We start from the raw sequence: 27,649 nt of genomic DNA, 5'->3' as shown, positions 1-27,649 counted from the left end.
CCTGAATGTCAGGAAACAGACCTGAATGTCAAGAAACAGACCTGAATGTCAGGAAACAAATCTGAATGTCAGGAAACAGACAAAAGCCTGAATATCAAAAACAGACATAGACCTTAATTGTTTCACCCATCTTTTCACATCTCAAACTGGTTGTCTTGGTCAGTTCATCTCAGCCATGGTGTCCAGATGCTGTGAAATTACTTATAAGACGAAGAAACCCTTGTTGTTTTCTGATGTACCTGGCAGAGTTGTACTAAAATCAAACAACAACAACAGATATATAACACTAAAACCCATATAGCAACTTATGGTCTCTACAACTTTAAGAACACACTATATAAAACATTTTGAGAAGGACAGAAACACACTTGCACACGAAGTCAAGCTTTTTGATATTATGTTAGAAAATAGTTTGTTCACACACAACATGGTGAATTTTATTCTATCTGTAGGCTTAAGTCAGTAACTTTTCAGATCAGTGCCATTAAATCTACCAAAAAGTATCCAAATAGTTTTATATACTTTGTGTGAAACGAATTAGATACTTTTAGCTGCATGTAGTGATGCTGATCTGAAAATCTGCTGAGCTATAGATAGGATAAAATTTGCGATACTGTGTGGAACAAATCCACAACAAAAAACACTGTTCCAGGCACACAGACTATACACATAACTGACTACAAAAATGAAAATTCCAAACTCTCTCAAGAGCTATAGCAAAAACCGCAGCAACTAGAAATGTGTTGTATCAGACCTGCATTATTTTAAACTTTGTCCAACACCCGTAAACAGCGCCAGTTGAAAAAAACATTGTAAACAAATGAAAATTCCTACACTTTGCAATGATAATGGTTCATTCATCAGTCCACATGCTATTGCATAACAAGATTTCAAGTAGCATATCACTGTACTAGTAATAGCACAATTGCCATATTTCCATGAAAGAAAATATTAATTTCCAAGAATATCATGAAATAGAAATCTCTTCCATCACACATACTTAGAAGTGTACGGTAGTCAGTACTCATTATTTTTGTATCGTACTGTTGCGTTAAAAGTTAACCGTATAAAATATATATATTACTTATTGCTATTTTCAAATGACACCCATCAATTAAACGTGATAATATAATAATAATATCAAATGGTTTTATGTTTCTATTTTCTCACGTGCTGAACTTGTTTACTTAGGGTCGACAAGTCGTACCATTGCCCTTATTAACATATTCATAAAAATACAAAGTAATGTATTTTGAATAACAATAGCACATAACTCAAGATGCCATCACTAACAATTATAACCTTTTTCCTTGATTATTCACCTTTTCTAAGAACGGCATATAAAGCAAGTGTCTACTTAAATAATTATTCAGATTTCGATAAAAGAGTATGAAGCCTGATGACGTTTACGTAAAGTGCAAAGCAATAATAATACCTGATGAATAATACTGTTATTTGAGTTTCTTAACTGCATTGCAAAAATGCAGGTTGTTTTAATTTAATAGGAAACAATTGGGTGAGAAAAACAATCTACTTGGTGTTTGTACCCAAACAAAGAAATCCCATTCAGTGGGTCAAATCATTTGTCACCCTACGAGGAATAGCCTCATGGGGAGACAAATAATGTAACCCCTTGACTGGGGATTCCCTTGTCTTAGTGCAAACCCCAACATAGATTCTTTTGGTCAAGAAACAGACCTGAATGTCAAGAAACAGTCTGACTCGGACCCGAATATCATGAAATATACACAGACCTGAATATCATGAAACAGACACAGACCTGAATGTTAAGAAACAGTTATTGTTGTTGTTGTTGTTGTTGTCGGGTTTAATGCCATCTTTCAGCACATGATAGGCTAGTTAAGAAACAGGACCTGAATGCCAAAAATACAGACCAGAATATCATGAAACAGACACAGACCTGAATATCATGAAACAGACACAGACCCAAATATCATGAAACAGACACAGACCTGAATATCATGAAACAGACACAGACCTGAAACAGACACAGACCTAAATATCATGAAACAGACACAGACCTGAATATCATGAAACAGACACAGACCCAAAGATCATGAAATAGACACAGACCTGAATATCATGAAACAGACAGACCCAAATATCATGAAACAGACACAGACCCAAATATCACGAAACAGACACAGACCTGAATATCACAAAACAGACACAGACCTGAATATCACGAAACAGACACAGACCTAAATATCATGAAATAGACACAGACCCAAATATCATGAAACAGACACAGACCTGAATATCATGAAACAGACACAGACCCAAATATCATGAAACAGACACAGACCCAAATATCATGAAATAGACACAGACCAGAATATCATGAAAAAGACACAGACCCAAATATCATGAAACAGACACAGACCTGAATATCATGAAACAGCCACAGACCTGAATATCATGAAACAGACACAGACCTGAATATCATGAAACAGACACAGACCTGAATATCATGAAACAGACACAGACCCAAATATCATGAAACTGACACAGACCTGAATATCATGAAACAGACACAGACCCAAATATCATGAAATAGACGCAGACTGGAATATCATGAAACAGACACAGACCCAAATATCATGAAACAGACACAGACCTGAATATCATGAAACAGCCACAGACCCAAATATCATGAAACAGACACAGACCTGAATATCATGAAATAGACACAGACCTGAATATCATGAAATAGACACAGACCTGAATATCATGAAACGGCCACAGACCTGAATAGCATGAAACAGCCACAGACTTGAATATCATGAAACAGACACAGACCTGAATATCATGAAATAGACATGGACCCAGATATCATGAAATAGACACTGACCTGAATATCATGAAACAGACACAGACCTGAATATCATGAAACAGCTACAGACCTGAATATCATGAAATAGACATGGACCCAAATATCATGAAATAGACACAGACCCAAATATAATGAAACAGACACAGACCTGAATATCATGAAACAGACACAGACCTGAATATCATGAAATAGACACTGACCCAAATATCATGAAACAGACACAGACCTGAATGTTAAGAAACAGAACCTGAACGTCCACACAAAAAACCTGAACATTATGAAAGAGACACATACCTGCAACAGTTGTCACAATCTTGAGTCTCTACCATGTTTTTGATATTATGACTTCCTTACAATTTGCTAATATTTTCTGAAATAATTTTAATAAATCAAATAATTGAAATTTCAGATACAAATGAGGTTGAGAATGAAATGTTAAACTATTTTATTGCAAAACACAAACATAAATGTTGCAAAAGTCAGACAAAGCTTTTTTTCTTACAAAACATTGTCATATATTAGCTCTCAAAAGAGAACTATGGAGCTTGAATAATAGATTGATTCATAGATTGAACTTAATTGCTGATTAACTAAGTAGTTCAATCACTAATAGTACAAAATATAATATTAATAAATTAATAATGATATACCTACATCAAAGTTATCCAGTCTCTGTGCATAGTCCTTTTCACCTTCTCTTACTTCTTGTATGGTTGATATAGGCCCTGTAAAAGAAAATTCTTAATGGACATGGCTTTTACTTAACACATTATTTTATATTATAAACATCAGCATATACAACAAATCTGAAAATAAGCCACAGATTGTCTTAACCATCGGTAACTTTTGGTCAACTCATTTTCGAAGACATACCTAATTGGTAATTGTAATGTAGACATCATCATCAACATCATCTATCGTTATTTCCTCTTTACGGAGATAATGATATCAGCACAGGAAAATGGGTACTAACATGGGATGAAGCAAAAAAAATTAATTAGTTATATATAATTAGCATTAGTATTTTCGAGTCCCACGAGTGGCAGAGGTTGGGTTATTGAATCAGGTGTATCTAAATTTAACTATATGTTACAAAAATGTACATGAAGAACTTCAATATTGACGAATATGTGATATTCATAAATATATATGATTTCGCAATTAACTTTTTACATATAATTTAGTAAATGTGTGTTTCTTCTATGAATATATAATTTGTTTTCTTTCCATTTGCTGACCTTCATACACAGTATACACGATAATATATATATGAGTATTTAAAACGGGTAATGATTTAATACTGAATTTATGAAATGAGTTGAACAATGTCCAGTTTTTGTGAGCCTTGGCGATATTCCTTTTATCACATATTTTTTTTAAGTAGAAATTATTTTGATAGAAAGAAGAATGAATAATTTCCTTCATTCTGACAGACGGTGCACCTTTCACTTGTTGTACATAAAATATAGTCCCAAAAAGTTGAACGCGTAAAAGTAGAATGTACCTTTTTACAAACTATAAATCAAAGAACAAGCGTCCATCCGAAAAAACAGAACATTTTATAAAGACAAGATTTTTTTAAAAACAGAATGATCAATGCCATGTGATGTCACATTGTTTGATGCAGTACACAGTAGGCCTGGAATACATGTTTACCCTAAAATGTCACTTTCTCAAGAAAACATATGAAAAGGATTGCTGGATGCAAGAATTCCCATGTCTACTGTAATATATTTGTGACCGGATATTTGCAAAATTATGATCTGGAACAATAAACTGAGCAGAAGACATAAACAAATTTATTTTAGAGTCCGATTTGCATCACATATTTACTGCGTAAAAATGCTGTGGTTGGATAAAATTCTGTCAGTTGGGAGACCTATTTATATCCCCATTCTTCTGTGAGCAGAGCCCGCTATCAAATGAGCAATACCTTTGTTTTACTTCTTGTTGTTTTTCTTGCCTTGAGTTTTTATGCCATTTTTCTTATGTCACGTTATAAGTAAGTAACAATAGCCAAATTGCAACATGTATATGCTATACCCTGAGGCTAATTATTCACTTCATAAATGTTGCGAGTGTCAGCCGACATCAAAAAGACGGAGAGGAAGCCACTTGTATATAACATGGCCATAGGAACTTGTTACTGGCGCCTTATTCTGCTGAATGTGATTAACAGGTAAGTGGCAGGAATTGCCGGTGTTGGCTCAAAGGAAATCAAGTGTGGGTCGTAAATCTACCCTTGACAGACTATAGGGGAGGGGGCAACATCTGCTAATTATGTAGATTATGGGTGAATTGACATCCACTTGGAATTGAGCAAGGCAGGGTCACCATTGGAATCACAAGTTTAAATCTAGTGTCTTGAAACTAAACGTCAGTAGTTGCTAAACCATCTTGCGGGAATTACATAAGGAAGTTCTAAGCTACTCCAACGTCATTCAAAATTGGCGGAAAACATTGTTATTCTGGGAATTACAAAGGAGCTTCAGAAAGGTCCATGACTTATTTGCTTGATTGTCGCAATCTATTATGGCAAGGTAATTGTACTTTAATTATGTGCAGTATGTATACTTCATTACCAGAATCGTTAGTACGTAGAATTACCATTTGTAGGGTTTGATTCATTTGTAGTGTTTCACATGCACATTTTGAGATATGAGCAATGTTTATGTAAAGAATTAATATTGTGATTCGCTATTTGGTTAATTCGTAGTAACCTCATGCATTTATTCATGTGATATTCTAGATTTGCAAATGCTGAATTGAATTATAACTTTGTATAATGGTTGCAGGGTGCAACATTAGTTACTATGAGTATTTGACTATTTGTGTATACTTTGTAGGAGTATAATGTGTAAGGATATATCAGCGCATGGATATGTGGATATCTGTGTACACTTTGTAGAAGTGTAATGTACAGAAATGTGTCTGATTATGTGATATTGTTCTGTATAATAAGATTGAGAATCTATATATACCGATGTGATGAAATCTATTGATATATGCATGATAAGCAGTTGATACCATGTATACCATACCATAAAGTATGGATATTTCAATGTGCAAGAACGCGTGACCAAAGAAGGTAATGGCTTATCTGATGAAAGATTGTTGTTTAGTGTGAGGCTAGATAGTAGAGGAATATACTAATGTCCTTGTGTGTGTTCGGACAGGAAGCTTTTAGGGACCGGAGGAGCTGTAGGAGACAGAGAAGGGAAAAACTCTGGTACAGTTGGTCCAGAGTCTCTGGGAGACAAGAGAAGGAGAGAACGGAAGTGGAAGGTTGAAGGACATGGGCGTTGGACTGAAGGGGTACTGGATACCAGTCAAGAAATACTACAGATCAAGAGAAGAGTAGAAACACAGGACAGGAGGAAAATCTATCACACTAAGTCAGACGATGAAATAAGCTGTCACTTGGTTGAGTGAAAAACAAGTGATTGGGTTTTGAACATTGAATTTCATTTGAGGAAGGATTATCTGTAATTGAATGGCATTAAATTTGTTGTTTATTTGAATTTCACCTTTTGTGTATTCAGTAATTTAACTGTCGGCATCGCTGACTGGGGCTTGGAGCTTTGCATCTCTATCACTACTTCAATTTCTAACAAAAACTAGCCAGGGTGGGTCTTCTGTAATAATTAAAGACAATGCTGGGAGCACCCCACCCCAACCTAAGGTAGTCAGCGATGAGACCCCTTTACATCTTATGATTATATCATTATACATGACATAACAAACCCCTGTGGGGGTAAATTGCTTATATTCAGGCAGCCGAAATAATTTTTCCTCAATTTCCTTTCGTGAGTCGAGTTGAAAAATGGCCGCCAAAATGTTTATTGAAAACAAATCATTCCAGAAGGCGGGGGTTAAAAAAGTTTTCCTAAGATCGCAGTTAATAAGTAAAGAGAATATTATACAATAATTTCATGGGCTTTTTTGGACCAATCAGAATCACATAAAATGATATGTTCACATGTTATAACACCGAAAAATATTAAACTGCACAAACAATAGGCAAATCATACCAACTGCGTGATAAATGCATTTGCTACATTGTGTATCTTGTTGTTTTAAAGGCTAGCTTATTTTTGATGGAAACATGTCATAGGAATTTGACGGCCTATTTTCGAGACAGGCTTACTTTTGAGGTCTGACTAAATTTAAATGTATTATCATTTCATCGTGCAGTAAAATGGAATAATATACTTTGGCCACATTTTTTGTACAATGTATGGAACTTGTTGCATAATCTCACCTGTTGCTCAAAGTAATTCAGCATGTTTATTAAAATGAATAGGTAATAGGCACTCATGTAGAAGCGTTACATAAATTTGCATTCCAGAGATTAAATGAACTTTTATTTGCAAAAACTGAATTCAATCATATAATTTCAGTTTGAAAATAAAAAACAATAAATTCTGGTCAAATATTTTAAAAACATTCACTTTTTGTTCTCACTTGGTACAGACCATTTATTGTAAATTCAAATACAGAATCAACTTTTTTCAGCATTATATAGGTTATTTCCCTTTCTATCAGAGAGGTACCTATCCACAGTAGGCCTTTTGATGATAATGCTCAATTAAAAAGAAACATATAATCTCCTTATTCATTATCATTATATTTGTAGAAGGTAAGTGGGTGTTGAATAAAGATCCCGTTGGTTTTTTTTTTACAGACAGAAACGAATGCCTGTTCTTTCAGGGTTTGACCACGTCGTGCGTACTTATAGCACGAGTCCGCACCCCTCGGCAGTTCCAACCCTGCTAGTTTACACAAACTGCGCCTGCTAATTTCCAACTTTTTCCAGTCCTAATCAAGAATAGTTCAATTTTCAAATCAGCTCGAAACACTGCGTTCAGTTTGTGACATGTTGGAGAAAATGCAACAATTTTTCGCCGATTTTTACGTCAGGACATGAATTGGTCCGGCAGTGCCGTTTGCATTCGGATAGTCTTAAGATTTCACCATTGATCCCAAAGGTAAGATCAGAGTAACCTCGAGTCTGTAATTCAACGCTAAATACAAGCAGACGATAGCAAGGAAATAAATGGATAATGTTATTGTGCCATGGTAAAATAAGCATAGTAGCTTTGATAATGCTTGGGGTTTAAAGACACAAAAATTAAAAACTAGTCAAATCTTAAGGAATATGAAATCTTGAAAATACGTGTAAGCATGTAAAACATAATAGGTAATTATGTCAAGGTAAAATATTGCATATCCATACATATAGTAAAAAGGTGTTATAGAAAGCCGAATATTTTGTGAGGATGTACATCACAGCAAAGCTTCTTCATCAATTTGACATTGAAAATATTTAAAATTAAAAATAATTAAAAGAAACAAACAAATTCAATTCTACCCGTACAGAATGGAAATCGATACACTATGCAAGAATTTACTTCACTGCAGAGGGACAGACTCTGGTCGAGCTTCAACCATCAGGAGGTATGCATCCGTCAGATACTTGTGTCATATACACAACATTAATTCGTCTCTGAGATTGTACGTTAATTAAGCATATGAAGTAGAAATATAATAAGTCGTGCTGCTGACGAAACCAGTATATTGGGGTGGGGGTGTATGAATATGTCCACAAAGTTGCCCATTGTAAACCAATATAATGGGGGGGGGGAGTGTATTAACATGTCCAAACATACCAGGACCTTTGAAATACTTGATGAGGATAGATGAATATACATACATAGGTAAACAAGTATTGTAACACGTGAGCTCTGTTACTCAACACTAAATTCAGAAGGATCACGTTACTTAAATAAAGCTTTGATGTTTCACGGAATTCTGGATTACATGTACAGTACGTACCCAAAATAATTTCCCATTATTTAATCAAGGCTTGGACAACTGATGGCCCTAATTTGCATATTATTATACAGCTCATCGGGAATTGGACCATTGTAAATTTTGACCCAGTTTTCTTAATCCACACCTATTTTAATGTTGCAATATAACAAGTGTAAATGCACTTGAATTTCATCGAAAATTTTCAATTTTAAAGTTTCTAAACTATGTCAGTTATTATAAGAAGTAATTGTGGTTTCTATTTTTAAAAAACAAAATGTGGAATCTTATCGATGCATGTAGTTTTCGAACCTCCAATTTGGAACTTTTGTTGTTTTTGCATGTAAAATTACTTGCTAAATTCAAAGATTTTAGCCATTTTAGGTTCTTTTCTTAGTAACACTTCTCCAAGGTTTTGTGAATAAAAATTGTGACAATAAATTGTCGATAAATTATTAAAATAAAAATAAGACTGTTACTTTTAAAAACGAATTGACTTCCAAATAATCCGAACTGTTTACTAAATTAAATGGGGAAAATCAAGACATGTGTATGTAATTGTTCGTTTGTAACTTACAGATGACTGAAAATATACATTTCCCGCGTTATTTCTCTGAGGAAATATTATGGCTGACTTAGTCTTTTTTAGTACTGTGGTTATGGAGTACACATTCTGTATCCTTTGGGCAACCTGTATAACTGGTATTTATGGAAATTTATGCACCATGTTAGATTCAGCTCAGTTAGATATGCAAGGGTAAGTTTGATTCTTGCTTGAATCTTGATAACGTTAATATAATTTATAGAATAAATGGAGCGTTGGAGCAAAAAGCCAGAAGCCTTGGTAAACAAGTAAATGGTCATATCAAGTAATCTAAATTGTATTGGAAAATACTTGTTGTCAGATTCAATTAACATGCCATTAGCAGTAGTAAATGGCAGAATTGAGATTTTTATTACTCATCTAGGTTCAAAAATATGGCTTCTACCACCCTTGATTTTAACCCCTCTACACTTGAGAGTGAGGGCGATTGTATTCTTTACGCAACCGTATGGGTCGGTGTGTGGTGACTGTCTGTTAGCGCTTTTGAGAATTTAAAATTCTTGTAATGCAATCCAGAGCAGCCTAACTTTGCATCAATGATGTGAAAACGAATCGAATTATTTATTATTCGTGTACGCGCCAATTTAATAATTTTGCGATACAGAGTCGACATACCACGCCGTGATTATGAGTGCACATATGCGTACGTATATATAATCTCTCTCATTTATTTCGGTGAGAGTCATTGCATAAAAAGAGATCTATTACACTCAAATTGCCAACACACTCTAAACAAACGTTGAAATGAAAATAACAGACGATGAATGTCAATTCTAAAATGGGTTCGTTTTCACATCAACAAAGGGGTGGGACTGCGCTGCGTGTTTCGCCAGCGCTGTTAAGTCTGAGTTCTTTTCTCCCTTGTGTAAGATGTTCTGCATGGCCTAATCGGTTAGGACATCATGTTCTAGACTGAGGCAATACAAGTTCGAATAATACTCGCCTAAAAGTTTCTCTTTATAACTGAGGAAATGTCGAGCAGAGGTTGAGTTTCACACGAAAATGACAGTCAAATCAGACGATGTACTAGCAGTGTCATTTATACTACCTAATAGTCACGCATAATTCTTTGGAATTAGTGCAGTCTGAAACAGCCTCAGATGTCGTTAGCATGTGAGGGGTTCATCTGGGATTTCAAATTCACACCACCTTAATCGATTCAGATCGTAACACGTACGATACTTAAAAAATTAGTATGCAAGACCTTAAGATGTCAGGGTTTCCATAAACCTCAAAGAAATATCTATAAGCACAATCCTAGTTTCTCCTTATTTGAGCACGTTATGTTAAACAATCACTGTAATATATAATGTCGAAAGAACCATTGCTCGACACATACAGTATTTCGAAGGAATTCCTTAGTGTAGCTAATGCGAGAATTAAATTTCCCGACCAATTAATTTTGTGCAGCCACAAAAAAAGATCAAAAATGTTTAGCCTGAAGACATCGTATCGATTTACGAAAAGGCTCAACAACAAAAAAAAAAAAACAACATACAAATTTAAAAATTTGTATCTGGAGCATCTTGAAAAACTGATCAAGTTAGCAATTTATTTGCAATAAACATGTCGGAAACTCGGCGAAAAATATAATAAAGCGATAGAAAAGTCTTTGTATGATGTCGTGCAAGGAACGTTTAAATCGCTGAAGTTAACCGAGTCGCTGGTGGATGAAGACAGTCACGTGTCCAATGAAGACTGCGAAGATCATTGTAATAAGAAAAAAGCATTATAACAAGATAGCAATGCCATCCACACCTGACTTACATGGGATATATAAAAACTGATATACAACGGCGCAGGAACGAAGCGGCTCCGCGAATAGAAGAAATTTTCCGAAACCACTGACAAGTCCAATGATTCAAAAGCCACAGCTGAGATATAAAAGCACACAAGCGTGTTTGATGTCGTTGGAAACAAACGTACATGTCTCGCCGTGTTCGAGTTGGCGCATTATTCTGGGCCGAGGTTGACTTAAGGTATATTCTGTTCAGGGTAAAATGATTCTAAAAAAGACAAACCTGTTTAGGCACAAAAGCCTGATTTACAAATTCAAATTTAATAACAATGAACAGTGTTCTTCGTCTGATGGACTCAGTAAAATTCCAACCTACCATCTAAATTATCGCCCCCTAGTTCAGATACCGTCGAATGCACCTCAGGAGATAGAATGAGGCGACTGCAAAAGATTAGGAATCTAATTAAATAATATTGTGTATGTGTAACAAGTCTGATGGCACTGGGATACAACCGATGTCAAGGTGTTTGCCTTGGTCGATGTGAACCTTGCGACAGAACGTGACATTACGAATACTATAAATTCTTCTTGTTCGCGTTACTTGCTGAAACGGTGTTCGACAGTGCTTTAAACGCACGAAGCTTCTTTCAAACATGCGTCCAGGAATTACGCCACCTCAGCATCACGTGGCGTAACGCCATTTACGAGCAAGTACAGGTTAAATACTGTTGCAAACTGTACTATGCCGTGCAAAGCCAACCAGGAGATTAAAATCTCACCAGGGTGATTCCACAGTGATTTTATACCGCCAAGACACCGAGACCATCAAAGTTTAAATCGACGAAGGCTGATGATTACGCTAGAGAGGGTTCAGGATAAACTCTTTCTGCTTGTACGGAAGTACACATTAAGGTTCCTCCGTGTAAACCTCCGTTCCGGTGGCCTAGTGGTTACAGCGTCCGCCTCGGATGCAGGAGGTCGTGGGTTCTATCCTCGGCCGAGTCATACCAAAGACTTACAAAAATGGTACTAACTGCCTCGCTTGGCGCTCAGCATTAAGAGGTTAGTGTTAGGACTGGTCGGCCTGGTGTCAGGATAATGTGACCGGGTGGGATATCATGTTATATGTCTGCGGCACGATGCCCCAGTGCTTGACATCACTATAAACTGTCACACTGCAGATATCATAGCGATATGACTGAAAAATGTTAAAGCTACGTTAAAAATCCAATTTACACACACACACACACACACACACACACGCGCGCGCGTTGGAGTTATTACTGATTCGTTTGGGACTTTGAATAAGATTCCTAAACGTACGTGAAATTTATTAATTCTCTTGGAGAAAGGTCCAGTTATACCAGTTTTAAAAGTGGTGATCCATCCAGTGCAGAGAGTTATATCGAGACAACATTGCTTATAGGAAAAGTTTTCACTAGCATATTAAATCAAAGACTCTCTTCTTGTGCCATTTAATAGGACAGTATTCCTTATGCACAATTTGGTTTTAAGAAGAATAACAGTACAGTAGACGCCATGTTATTTTGTTTTATTCCAAAGCTACCCGACGAAACGAAGACGCTCTTTGCGCCTTTATAGATAGTTTAAAAAGAATTTGATTATGTAGAAAGGATAGGTCTGTGGCAGAAACAGGTAAAATGCGGAGTGACAAGGCAAATTTTTAACAATAACAAGATCCATTAATAGCTCAGTCTAGTCACATGTAAAGCACTTAAACTCACACACTATTTCGATTGTTCACTTGGGCTTCTTCAAGCAGAAAGAATCTCCCCATTTATTTTTTTAACTTCACATTAATATGTCAACTGCATTAGGACAAAAAATAAAAAAAACAGGCGGGTATCATTTTAGAAGAAATCCATTTATATATTTTATTGTTTGCTGATGTCACAGTGATATTTTCTGAGACAGCAGATGGTCTATAACCACCCAAGATAAATTAAATGCGTATTGAATATATAAAGTGTGATGTATTTGATTATTTTCATATTTCCAAGTTTGTGCAATTTCTGTGATATTTGGGGGTGGGTGGGTTTCAGAGCAGAAAATATAAAACGGGTACATAGAAAATATTGCAAGTGGTTACTAGATGTTAAACTTTGTACCAACCATATGTTTGTATATGGAGAGTTGGGCGGCTATCCACTTTATGTACATATATATGTGTACATCATTAAGCATTGGTTATAATTACTAAACACACAAAATTTTACTCTTCGAAAAATATACCAATTAATTCTTATCGATTGGGAAAGAAAAGAATTATACAAACAGGGTTTCAAACGTAAATAAGATACTATTGAGCTCGGGCTTCGGAGAAGTCTGGTATTAACCGTATTCAGTCCAGATGATCTTTTTATCGCTTTCTAAGCAAAGACTAAAATGCATGTTCTATTCAGGAGTTCAGCAGTTGTTTCGAAAACTTCATACATGTATAAAGATATAATCGAAACCTCTTCTTCTTTTAGAATGATTGCTAATTCAAAACACAGAAAGGTTTATTTTATAATGATTACTAATTCTAGTCACAGAAAGGCTTATCTTAGGATGATTGCTAATTCTAGTCACATAAAGGCTTATCTTAGGATGATTGCTAATTCTAGTCACAGAAAGGCTTATCTTAGGATGATTGCTATTTCTAGTCACAGAAAGGCTTATCTTAGGATGATTGCTAATTCTAGCCACAGAAAGGTTTATCTTACAATGATTGCTAATTCTAGCCACATATATGCTTTAAGTAAATTAAGGGTCTCGTCACACTAATTACATATCAAGACTGCTAGGTGTGCATCCAACGAACGGTATGAAAAGAAATAATAACCGAAGTGGCCGAGGACGAATACCATTATGTCTTAATCTGTCCTATATACTTCTCACTTGGAAAATCTTGACCCCTATTATAAGCATCAACAAAGCATACATAAACAAACTAAAATTACTTAAAAATGAAGATTTAACAATGTACAATACCCATGTAAATATGTGTATAAATAATTCCAATTTAGTCTATCAGTGGCGTCACTCGGGTTGGTGTCACCCAGTGCGGTAGCTTATGGTGTCACCCCCATGGTCCTCCTTCCGTAACAGACCATACAGAATCCTTAGTAATGTCATTTTGGTGTCACCCCCTCTGATGGTGTCACCCGGTGCAGTCTGCACCCCCCCCCCCCCCGCATCCCCCTAGCGATGCCACTGCTGTGCCTGCTAGTCATGTATTTAACTATGATCTGTTATCCGCTTATGAAATCCGACTAGACCGAGCAGTGTGTGCTCTGTAAAATTTGCAATTTTTCATTTGGTGTCACCCCTCTAAGATGGTGTCACCCGGTGCGGTCCGCACCCCCCGCACCCCCCTAGCGACGCCACTGTAGTCTATTCTCTCTCTCTCTCTCTCTCTCTCTCTCTCTCTCTCTCTGATTTATGTTTACACTGGTTTATTCATTTATGCAAGAATGTGTTGTATATGAATTATGCATGTTTTGGCTATGTGCGTTTTGCATATATCATATCAATAAAGTTCTGTTCTGTTCTGAGTATATTGGTATCATACAGGTAGATAAAGAAAACTATGGTAGCCACAAGGTGAAACAGCTGTTCACATGTCTACATAATTCGTACATAATTGCAGTGGTTCCTAAAGGGGGAAAATGGTTTCTTAAAAATGCCTTAGCAATAGGTATGTAATTTATGTGGCATATTATGGTCTTTAACTTTCTAAATGGTTCCTTATTACCATCTGCGGTTTTTAATATGCTAAGACACACAAACATAATTACTAGGCCGAAATGCGACTGTGTCTGTTACGAACATGTGCATATACTACTGATTATATAGTGATATGTATATTTGATTTAATTTATATCTGATTTAATTGTTTGTAAGTTTTAAAATCTTTTTATTTTTTAATTTCATTCTATGCCAAAATAATGTAGTTTTGTTAACTAGGAACTCGATACTTTTCCAGAAAATAGTTTGACCTTGACTGTTCATTTAGTTTGTAAACACTTAAATCTGACCTAGTTTCCGACCTTAATTCACAATTAGTAACAGTCACGTGAACAAGTTAATTATAATTTATTGTTATTGTAGGAATAATAAGGTTGAGATAGAGGTTGTGAGGGATACGTGACCCTCGACTTGAAAAACATTTTAGTGAAGTAAACAACTTTTTAAAAAAATTTATTCTAGGAGTAAAATGATTGCCTCTTATCAAGAACATACAGGGGCTACATGATTTTTTATATATATGTAAACATGATCACGTGACCCTTATCCCGGCATCTGTTTTGCGCAATATTCAAGTTTTAAACCATTGCTAAGAGAGAGATCTCGCAGTCGGTCTTCTAAACACTGGGACGTAAAGGTGTTTATTTTGTTAGTCATTTTGGAAATTACATTTTAATGTTTATTCGAATTATTTGGATTCTTAATGATTAATTCGTTTCTCTGGAAATATTTTGAGTGCTCATGCAGAATTCTTCAAGAAAGAAATTTCATTAATTCAAACACCGGATTTTTTGTGTGTTTCTACAAGGAACTGTATACTTCAACACGGTACAGGATATAGCATACGGCATCGCCTTCCATCTTGTATTCTTCGTCGGGACTCGAACTTGAATTTATTATAACATTTCATTATTAGGACTTCTAAAATTTTATTCGTGGATTATTCTTGGATTATTTTTGGATCTGATTCTTAAAACCGTAGGTTCTTAATTTTTCATTTTTATTACAGTATTTTTCCAGGGAAATAAATTATGTTAAATTTTTCAAAGCTTGTTGTTTTCACTCATTTTTGTGTTACTGTTTATTCGAGCCTAAACACGTAGCATAAGAATAGCATCCCGTTTGTGATGTGTGATTAACTGTGATGATATATGACTGGTTCGTGCAGGTAAGACGATGGGCGTATTTTACCTGTGGACCTGATTATAATCTTTGTAGAGTATGATATAAAAAGTCTCGAAAGTGTATGATATTATGTATTATTTGTCTTACATTATTAAATATTAATTGTGCCTAATATTATCAAGCATTCTAGTGGTTAGAGCGTCCGCCTCGGATGCGGGAGGTCGTGGGTTCGATCCCCGGTTGAGTCATACCAAAGACTTACAAAAATGGTACTAAGAGCTGCCTCGCTTTGCGCTCAGCATTAAGAGGTTAGTGTTAGGACTGGTCGGCCTGGTGTCAGGATAATGTGACTGGGTGGGACATCATGCTACATGTCTGCGGCATGATGCCCCAGTACTAGACATCACTTTAAAACTGTTACACTGCAGACATCGTAGCGATATGACTGAAAAATTGTTAAAGCTACGTTGAAAATGCAAATCACACACACGCACTCTCTCTCTCTCTCTCTCTCTCTCTCCTTGGAATAATGTTTTTCCAAATGTATCAAGGTAATTAGTGAAAACATTATGTCTGCAATTTAAAAAAAAAGCGGGCTCCAAGAAACATCCAAGTCCCCGTAATTAGGTGGTACGTTATGGTTCCAAATTATATGCATAGTTCAATTTGTCCTACACGTCCTCACTTACAAAATGTGTTCTTCTTTCTGAACCTTTTCTTAGAACCCGTGTAGTACAGCTGCATCTTGTCGCAGTCGATGGCGAAGAGTCGACGATAGCAGACGCCCCCACCCTTCACCTTGTTCAGGTACATACCACGTGACAGCTCCTGCAGGAGACCATCCACTGAAGATGGAAAATGAAAAATTGTAAAATTTGTACAAATTATCACAGACTTTAATACTGATAAATTAGAAGAAATTTTTTTGGGGGGGAGTATACAGTGATCTGGAGTAGAAACGGTGGCGTAGATTAGTTACGTGGCGTGCCAGATTCGCGACCGAAAGAGAGTGGGCTTGAATCTTTCCATTGAATCAGCCCGGGTCGGCCACATTGGTATGTCTTTACTTTACACCAACTGCCCCAACACCCAATATCCTACGTGTATGGATGTTCCATATAACACTAACCCAACTAAACTAAAACCAAACAAGCTACACGTATATATGCACACAGAGAGAGAGAGAGAGAGAGAGAGAGAGAGAGAGAGAGAGAGAGAGTTGCTTGTATTATGATGATAATTGTTCCAGAAATGATTTGATGAAATATTTTATTTGAAGCACTATTATTAGTTTTGTCAAAGAATTTACCAAACATTTAATACGCATCCATTATTATTTATTCCATGATTGCTCTTTCTTTTAGACTGGAGAAACATTCTGGAGAATTTGACGAAACGTATTTACCAAAGTGTTGTAGGCAGAGAAATGTCTGTCATGTAAACTAGAAATGTGACATTACCCCACCCCGCCTATGACGCAATTCAAGGGCAAAGTTCGAAGTCAGGGGCCATAAATCCTTTAGTTTTGTGGAACTTAAATAGGGGTTCTTAATGTAAAGTCTTAAACCAAATTTGATTTCATGACACGAAGTCCTTCAAAGTTGAATGAAAAACGAAATTCGCGATGGACGGGATGGAACGAGACATGACAAAACGAGATGGACAGACATGACTAACACGATACAGCGTGACCCATGACCCCTTTTCAGCATGTTATGTCCACAATGAATAACACGATAAAGCGTGACCCATGACCCCTCTTCAGCATGTATGTCCCCACTGAGTAACACGATACAACGTGACCCATGACCCCTCTACTGCATGTACGCCCCACTGAGTTACACGATACAGCATGACCCATGACCCCTCTACAGCAAGTTATGTCCACAATGAATAACACGATAAAGCGTGACCCATGACCCCTCTTCAGCATGTATGTCCCCACTGAGTAACACGATACAGCCTGACCCATGACCCCCCTACTGCATGTACGCCCCACTGAGTTACACGATACAGCATGACCCATGACCCCTCTACAGCAAGTTATGTCCACAATGAATAACACGATAAAGCGTGACCCATGACCCCTCTACAGCAAGTTATGTCCACACTGACCCCTCTACAGCATGCATGCCATCACGGGTGCATGAACATTTTGCATAACTCTTTCTTTCTTGCGTGATACTTCGAAATTAGAAGGATTCCTAGAATCCTTCAGATGTACCGGCGTAGACTATTTAACATTTCTGACTCCAAGAGTGGAATTTCCCTGTCCTACACACATGCAATGATGAATTATTTTTCTCGCATTCTTCAGCGAAAAATAAGGGTGGAAGTCAAAATGACATACTGTGAAAACTTAAGTAAATTTCAAATATCACAAGAAATACTGAGTTTCCTTACCTTAAGATAGTACGTAGACACTCGGCAAAGACTTGTGTTTGACGCAAAATTCTGACCCATGTATGAAATAATTTTCCTAGTCTACACCAATGCATTTGAGATATTTTATTATTTGTGACCAACACACTATGTCACCTCACATACCACTATTTTATAAACATTGATTGTTTTCTATGAGATTAACGCCTCTCTGGATCTTATGTTGAAGATTATGGGGGTAGGATCACTTTTTTGAGTACATACTTTCTTTGTGTCACCTTAATTGCTCTTTATTTTTTATAATTTTGTCAATGGTATATCTGACCCAGAAATTATTTTCGTATCTATATAGTCATTTCTTATATACCAATATGTTCTTACCTGGATTTCTCCTTGTACTCTCTTGCATGCTTGTCTTCATATGGGATTTAGTGTACAACTCCGTTCTCTTAATATATTGGGAAAGGGACAAACATTTCTTTTCAAACAATTTAAACATTTTATGTTTCGTATCTCATAGGTTTTATATTATTCTGAGATAAGCATAATAGTATGGTTTCTTCGTTATGTTTCTTTCTTCAGTGATTTGTCCTATATTATTCCTCATGTATCATTTTTCTCAAAATCTTCACGAAATCACCGGGTTATCCTTACTCAGCCACTTCTAAAATCAAAAATGTGTTATTTAAAACTTATTTGTTCCGCTAAACGTTTTCTTGTTTGTAATATCAGTTGAGAAGCAAAAGTTAGAATCTAAGATTGACCCCAAGACCTCTTAGGTCAAAGTCGGGCACAAGTACGAGCCGACAGAAATCGCCTGACGTGCAACCTGATAAACATATTGCGCAGTGAGCGCGTTTTTATGGAACGCCAGAGCTGTCTTACGATGACAATTGTTATTATATGCTGTGCTTAAGACATCACTGGCGTTCCATACGTTTTGGTTTGATTGCGATATGTACGAGTCGCCGTAGCGGGCAAAATCTGGTCATGTCAGAACGTTGCTTTTGAAATTTTAATGTCATATGTCCAGAATTCCAATTTCACATGTTGTATCAAAAATGCTTGTCCTTATAGTTCCATTTTCAAGGTCGAGATTTTAGATTGTATCTGTTCAATTATACAGTAGTGGTTACATGTTATATTTTCTATGTCGATGTTTTTGATTGGTTAGTTTGAATTACACGGCGGCGGTTGTAATTTCAATGTCATACTGCGAGAATGCCTAATTTACTTATTGTTGAAAGTTCCATGTCATATGATTAGTATTTATAAGATAAGATAAGAAGATAAGAATTTTTATTTCAGACTACAAAATCCATACCGCTAAATTAAAATATAATTATAAAGTAAAAACATTGTAAACATAAAAGAACATATATATCATACATACAAGTATACAGATACATTTAAAACAAATAATTGTGCCATGCAGTGTTAAGAAGGAAATTAAACGGTACATTTAAATAGTAATTTGTTCCATCTACTAATAATGTGAGAATTTAAATGACTGTCATAGTTCCAAAGAGATTTCAATATACAGTTCTTACTATTAGATATTCTTTTCATCATTGAGAAAACATACTTTCTCATTACTTCATCAAAACTGAATACATTATGATTTACAAACATGCTGGAGGCACTGTTCCACCTAGGAAGACCTATTAGAAAACGAAGACTATTATTATAACCAATAACTAGTTTTCTTTTCATAGATTCACTAAAGTTTGTCCACAGAGGAGCACAATACATAGTGCAGCAATAAGATTTGAATAATCTAATTTTGATATTCAATGAACAATTCTTACATTTACGTAGAAGCATGTTTGTTCGAGTACACAAAGATCGGTAATGTCTCATCATATCTTCATTATCCGACCGATTGGATTTCAAAATATGACCCAAATAGGTATAACTGTTGACGTACGTAAGAGCATTGCCGTTAAGATGTACAGGGGGAGGAGATGGTAATTTGAAAGAAGTTGGCTGAAAGACCATGCATACTGATTTTTTTGTATTATAAATTATATCATTCTCAAATGCGTATTGTTCACATATCTTTAATAATTTCTTTCAACATGTGATAGAAGGACTTAACAATGACATATCATCAGCAAAGCTAAAATTGTTAAGAAACAACGCATTTGGTGGCAGACGTAACCCCACACAACACTGACCGAGCTTACGATTTAACTCGTCTATATATATATATATATATATATATATATATATATATATATATATATATATATATATATATATATATATATATATATATATATATATATAAATAACAAAGGGGAAAGAATACCCCCCTGCCTCACCCAATTGGTTACATGGAAAGCGCTGGATATTACACATCCCCATCGTGCACAATACAACTGTTTGCCATACCAGTTAACTAAAATATGAACTATGTAGACAGGTATTTTAATATCAATCAACTTTTTAAAGACTGTCTGGTGATTTACCCAATCAAATGCCTTGCTAGCGTCTAAAAAGCATGTAATACTGGGCTGCCATGATCCACATAATAGATAAGTTTCCTTAAAGGCATAGATGCATAAATCTGTTGAATGCTGCTTTTTAAAACCAAAATGATTATCGGAGATTGTGACTTCACATCTTTGCAGTATGATGCATTCAAATATTTTTGAAATAATAGTCGTAAGAGCTATGGGTCTGCAGTTATTTTTGTCCGCCAGGTTACCAATTTTGCTCTTCAGTAGCGGTATAATTGTAACTTTTGTGAAATCATCTGGTACAAAGTGATGCACAAACATACAATTAAATAAAATCATCAAAAGCACATGAAGTCTAGTATCTCAAAATTTAAAATGTTCCACATATAAAAAATCTGATCCTGGACATTTACCGCCTTTTTGTCTTGTAATTGCACTTTGGATCACAGATAATGTGATTTCCTCAGTAGGAGCAGAAGGGGTATTCAATGCTGAAAGCACATGCTTCTTATTCGATTAATTTTTAACACTATTAAGTAAGTCTTCAAAATGATTTTTCCACATGTTGCATATATTATTCTGACCATGGTTTCCATCAATGCAAATTGGTAGTTTATTGGAAGTTGTCGTAGTATTTTGTTTAACTTGCTTCCAGAATTCACGTTGGTCGACATTTTCAAATTTTTGTGCTAACGAGACTGCTCGATGTTTTACTTCCTCCATCTTACATAATCTAAGAGCATACTTAAATTGTGCTCTTGTTTGGCGCATTTGGTTACTGAGATGGCCGTAACGAGATTTACCGTTATCACGCCACATAAGGTAAGCATTTCGTGCAAATTCATGTAGTTCTTTGACACAGTCATTCCAGCCTGGTATAACCTGGTGACCGCGTTTGGATTTACTAGTCAAGCTATTGCCAGAGCTCGACAAAGCTTTTACTATATCAGTGTATAATCCATTAATCTGTTTCGTATGCACCTGGTTAGTACAGCCGTGGTCATTAGAGATCGCAACACAATGTGGGACCTCAATCTTGCTTAATAAAAATGCAGATGTCTGAGTATAATTCAGTTTTCCATCAGAAGTAAGGTCTGACCAATTGATGTTGTATTTCAAGTGTAAGTAAAATTTGTTGTGTGGTCTGCGATTAGTTTTAAGCCCGATATGATATAACCATATTCGTCACAAAATAGACGAAGTTCATCTCCAAAGGGAGTGGATTTGAGCGTATTAGCATTCCAATCTCCTACTACATAAGCATTTTGAGTATTAGCATTTTCTTCAATAAAATTAATTTTGCCCAAATAATCTACAAATTCCCCAAAATTTTCCGCAAGATCACAAGGTAAATAGATATTGACAAAAAGCAAAGAGGAATCCGCCGTATGGATAGTAATACCTATTAATCTGGGATCATCGAGGTGTTGTACTTCTATAATACTTGCGAGAGATCTACGGTATAGCACCCCGACACCTCCGTAAGGTCTGCCTGTATGAATATCGTTAGAAGATTTGATTGGCGACTCCCCTGATCCAAATAACTCGTCGTGTACGGATGAGAGACAGTCTAACTCACTGTCGAGAAGCCACATATCTTGTAAAAAAAAACAAATATCGGAACTATCCAATAAAGTTCTTACATTTTGTATATTTCTTGTTAATGAACGACAGTTATAAAATGAAATGCGTAAAGTATCCATTATGTATAATCTGGGTCCAGTTTGTGGATATGATGGTTCAATTACGACTTTGATAGTAGTCTCTAACTGACGCGTTTCTTGGTCATGCATCCACGTTCATCATCGCATTGTGCGTAGGGTTATCACGTGTGATTTTGAAGCTGGCATAGGTATTAAATTTCGTTTGCAACTTTTCCACATAGGTGGGCTTAACTCCAGAGTGAGTTTATATTTCATCTGTTGAATTACACAGCGCTGGTTGAAAATTCGATGTCCAGTGTCGAGTTTTTAGATTGTATCTTCTGAATTACACGGCGGTTGTTGAAATTTTAATGTCATATGTCGAGAGTTTCAATTTAACATGTTGAATCACATTGTTTGTGCTAAAAGTTCCATTTCGTATGTTTTTTAGATTGTATCTGTTGAATTACACAGAGGGGGTTTAACATTTAATTGTGTTTTTCAGTATTGCTATTTTTATATGGTGAAATGATGTGTTGGTGTTAAAAGTAACATTACACAATGTCCACTTTAACAATTCAAAATAATATCGAGTGTTACGATACATCATTCGTGTATTCAATTATGAGGCGCCATTACGTTTCATGCATGTACAGTTTGAAAGTTACCATTAACAGGTGGATGAAGTACAATGAATTTCTTCGCTAGAGGTCCCTCTCGAGAAAGCGGACCACGTTATTTTAAAACAAGGAGGCTGCTTCTCGTTGCTGTGAAATTCAACAGACGAAATCAAAATGCTCGCCTTATGGAATGGAACTTTCATCACAAATAGTTACATACAACGTGTAAATTATGGATTCTTGACACATGATATTTTAATTTCAACCACCGCTGTGTAATTCAAAATATACACTGTACAACGTCGACATGGGAAATAGAACTTGAAACCACCGATGTATACTACAACATATAAAATCTAACATCTCGATCTAGAAAATGGAAGTTTAAGGACATGCAATTTTATACAACACGTGATTTTGGATTTCTCGACATACGACATCGAAATTTCAACTGCAAATTTCTCACTGGACCAGCTTTTGTCCGCTACGGCACCTGATATACTTCTTATTATTATTTTCATGGCGGTTTGTTCCACTGTCTCCTGTTGGGATAAAATGATGTTAGAAAGGTCTCACTGGATAGTTTCATTTTTGACACCCCTAGTTTCGTATTTTGAGCCCCCCCCCCCCCCCCAATTTTTAAAGGTAGAAGGCATGAGCCTAATTTTCACAATCCTAGCATTTATATATTCACACATAAGCTAAATATGTAATGTGTTTTACATTTACTTTGAGTTAGGCTTGGAAATGGGTTGACTTGTTGGTGACTGCCTGTCAGTTAAACAAGCATTGGAGATCAAATGCGTAACTTGGGCTGCAAATGAGCAGCCGACTTGGCTTACGTATATACATGTCTGCTACAGAGGTAAATATCTAAAAATCTAGATGGTTGAGGGGTGATGAAAAGTATGCTAATTTGTTATAGTACTAGTGAACTTGATTCATGCATAAGGCACATACTGATTCTTTTAGCTGCCCTGACACACGAAAATATTCAAAATAGCTATTTCCTGTCAAAAATGAACGTAAAATGAGGGGTTGGTGGTAGTGTTGGTTCAGTTGAAAAGCCAGCAGTTGCATAAGGAATTAACCTTAATACCTAGGTCAGAATCTTACAAGCATCCTTTTAACAAAACTCATTAGTTACTTTTTAATTTGTATCTTTAATGTAATATTATTATCATTTGTATGCAATAAAGGTCATCGTCGGATGCAAATATGCCATACAAACTGTCCAGTGAGACCAAACAATGTGAGCTTACAATGTAAAGACAAAAGGTAAGTGTACACCGACGTGCTAGGCCAATTGGATTCCGTGTTAAGAATATATTGCCGTGTTATCCCAACTGAACAGGTCGTTGATAATGCATCGCCGTATCACCCCAAATGGAGAGGGCGTTAATGTATATACAGTAATACCTCGTGCATTCGCGTTTCTGGATTCGCGAATTCACGGATTCGCGAAATTTTCATTGGTACCCTCTACGTACATGTTTTCTTTATTTTATTGAATTGTACCTTCGTTATATGACTTCTGTGACATATGAAGTTTACCTAGTTTACCTTCCTGACAATGACAAAGAGAACGTCAGTCATTAAGTTTACAGTCCCATTCGTTACTTGGTTTTACCTTACTGTGAGTGCAAAAGACAACGGCAGCCAATGAATTAGTATAGGGGTAATATTAGTATACATGTACCGTACTGTAAATGCACTAGTGTGGCAAATACCCATTAGGCGATACTGTACTCTATTTTTACGTCAACCATTTATTTCTCTTTTTAAGGGTAATGTATTAAGCTAACTTTTAAATGAAATTAAAGTGCTTTGGGAGCATGATTTGGGTCATATTTAGGGTTTAAACCCTAGAAATAAGCATTTATTAGCATTTTTAGTGACTCGTACCAAACATTCGCGATTCCTCCTGATCCGCGACTGGTTCTGGAACCTAACCTCGCGAATGTTCGAGGTATTACTGTTGTATTGACGTGTTATCTCAAATGGCGAGGGCGTTAATGTATATATCGACGTGTTAGCCCAATAGGATAAGGATAATACGTTAAAATTTAAGTGTACATTTGTTGTTGTTGTTGTTGTTGTAGGGTTTAACGCCATTTTTCAGCATACGATAGGCTATACATGGCAGCCAGTATTAATGGTGGAGGAAGAACCCTGGAAATCCCCGGAAAGAACCACCGACCCTCGAGAAGCTACTGCAACTGGCAAGCTTTCTCACACACCCACATTGGCCGAATCCGAGACTCGAACCCACGTAGACAGAGGTGAGATGGCAGTGATCCGTAACGTCGAGCGCTTTAAACCACTCGGCCACTAGGGGCCCCTGTACATTTGTATGCACTAGACAAGGTATCAAGTCCAAAATGTACGAGGAAAAAAAAAACTCTCACCATGCATTGTGTGTGTGTGTGTGTGTGCGTGTGTGTTTCGCGCAATACGTATTTCCTGAACAACACTAAGAGTGAAACATAACTATCACCGATTATAATGGGGAGGGGGTTATTAATTGATCTTGTTACAGAGAGGAACATCCCACTCAGCTGCCCTTTTGAAAATGAGACACCTAGTTTAGCATTCCCGAGTATAAACCCGCTACACTGGGAATTTTACGGGCTATACCTGGACAGCAAAATTATTTTTCCTTTACAAGGATATTTTCCCTAGAAAAGAAAAATGGCGCACAGAAAAGAATGCCTTTCAGTCATAATTCATCATTTGGATGGCATGGTTTTACTCAAGATTAAACTTTGAAAAACTGTATGAATATTACCAATGAAAGAAAGAAACCGCAGCTGAATTTGTTGCAAGTATCAGTAATTATATTTGATAGCTTTGAAAATAGTTCATCCCAAGTTCCATTAATATCTTAGTCCAGTAAAGAAAGTTGTATGAATTCAAAGCAACCTCACACTATCGTCTAGTCCGATAAATCAACCCCACAAATCTGTGTTGATACTGACGGACGATGTTGTGGGTCTGATGTCTCCTGTTCATTAAAATATGCAATTTTGCTGCATGCAAATCATTCCGGAACAAACCCACGTACACTTTAGACACATACTGGTAAATAGTAACAGTTTAATGAACAGGTCACATCAGACCCACATATCATCCATCAGTATCAACACATATTTATTTATATTTTGGTGGTGGTGGTGGGGGGGGTAATTTATCGGACTACTTTTACGTACTCAAATTCATTATATTGAGTGACTGATTGACTGATTTGACTTTAACGACATATCAACGCATTAAAGACTATTTAATGCCGATGCGATGGAATTACAGACACACCACTAAAGTCGAACCGGGTTGGTCTGTGCAGGTTTTGAACCCATAATGCACTTGTTCACGAGTCCGGCATGCTAATCACTGAGTTAACGAAACTCGCTCAGGAAAGATACATCGGTACATTTGCTGGTAGTTTGTGAGTGATAATCATGTGTGAAGTGAAAGGATGAAATTACAGTCGCAGCCTATAATGGAAACTGGACTTCACTAAAACTTCAGAAAATCTCGACCTCTACTTCCTCCAGCCGACCCACCCACCCGCTGGCATACTGCACTTTCTATCACGCACTCCATCCATTCCTCAATAAAGGACGAAAAGTAGCTGATAGCGACATATGGCTGAAGATAAAGTTAGGCTAATAATTTACAACTTACTTGCTTCCCTTTCTGTTGGTTTGTTCCACACACTTTTTGCATCAATTAGTTCAATTTCATGAAACTGGGATTGATCTTGATGAATTGCAGTATCCATTACTTGCCGTTGTTGACTCAGCAGACTGTAACCTTTGTATGTGTGTCTGTGTGTGTGTCTGTGTGTGTTTTTAAGATTTAAATACAAATGCTTATCACCTTAGTCTTCGTCCCTACATAAGCCGTGCAGATTACGAGTGATGTTCACAAAGCATCTTCATACCTTGTACGTCAAAAGTTATTTACTCTATGACGTCATATATTTGCGGGAAGCACCACTTTTCTACAACTAAAGCATAACAACAACAACAACAACTACTACTACTACTACAACTAATTAAAACATTTTTGTTAGTGATCTTCCCTTTATCACTCTGCATCGAGGTATGGGAAATAATTATGGGTGAATTCCCACTCTCAAGAGAGGAAACGCGATCGGCTTGGTACCGGAACGCTAATCATGGGTCATGTCAGGTATATAGATGTGTATGTGAGTGTAAAACCAGAAGAAAAAAACTTAAAGAAAAAGATTGTATATCACGAACGCTGATCCCTCATTTGCAGTATCGGAATGTGACTCGAGAAACTCGAGTCTCACATTCGTCTCTGAAAAAAATAGCTCCGGCTTTTTCTCGGCAGTGTCACTACTATGTCAAAAAGTATTAGTTTTCCAGGAAGGTTAAGATTCCATTGTATTGCATTCATTTTTACTTATTTATTGGCTTAAAAAGAAAAACGAACAGAAGAAGTAGATCGAGTATTCTATATGTAGCCGGATATCAGAGTGTGATAAGTTGATAACCTTAACTTGGGGTAGTTTTTTTTGTCTCGTTATTGTTGAGCGGGTCGGATTCTAGAGCAAGACAAATACCTTCGTCATGAAAATTAAGTGCATGGATGGATTACCTCTCAAAGACAAAATGTTGCATAATACACAATG

General features: G+C 36.3%; 1 protein-coding gene across 1 annotated transcript in view; it reads right to left on the bottom strand.

The window, feature by feature from the left end:
- Nucleotides 1-26,901, bottom strand: part of LOC149792484 (1-phosphatidylinositol 4,5-bisphosphate phosphodiesterase delta-4-like) — a 123,878-nt gene extending 96,977 nt beyond the window's left edge. Inside the window, exons 1-3 of the mRNA XM_089971074.1 lie at nt 26,674-26,901; nt 16,572-16,727; nt 3,509-3,579 (exon numbers count right to left, since the gene is read on the bottom strand). Coding sequence (XP_089827200.1) covers nt 3,509-3,579; nt 16,572-16,727; nt 26,674-26,770 — 324 coding nt within the window. The 5' untranslated portion in view covers nt 26,771-26,901. The remainder of the gene's footprint in view (nt 1-3,508; nt 3,580-16,571; nt 16,728-26,673) is intronic.
- Nucleotides 26,902-27,649: the final 748 nt, after the last annotated feature.

The sequence above is a fragment of the Sinohyriopsis cumingii genome, chromosome 9 (genome assembly GCF_028554795.1).
Source record: "Sinohyriopsis cumingii isolate HCF-2022 chromosome 9, ASM2855479v2, whole genome shotgun sequence".
Classification (NCBI taxonomy): Eukaryota; Metazoa; Mollusca; class Bivalvia; order Unionida; family Unionidae; genus Sinohyriopsis; species Sinohyriopsis cumingii.
The sequence above is the reverse complement of the archived record's forward strand: the minus strand, read 5'-3'. Positions and strand labels throughout refer to the sequence as shown.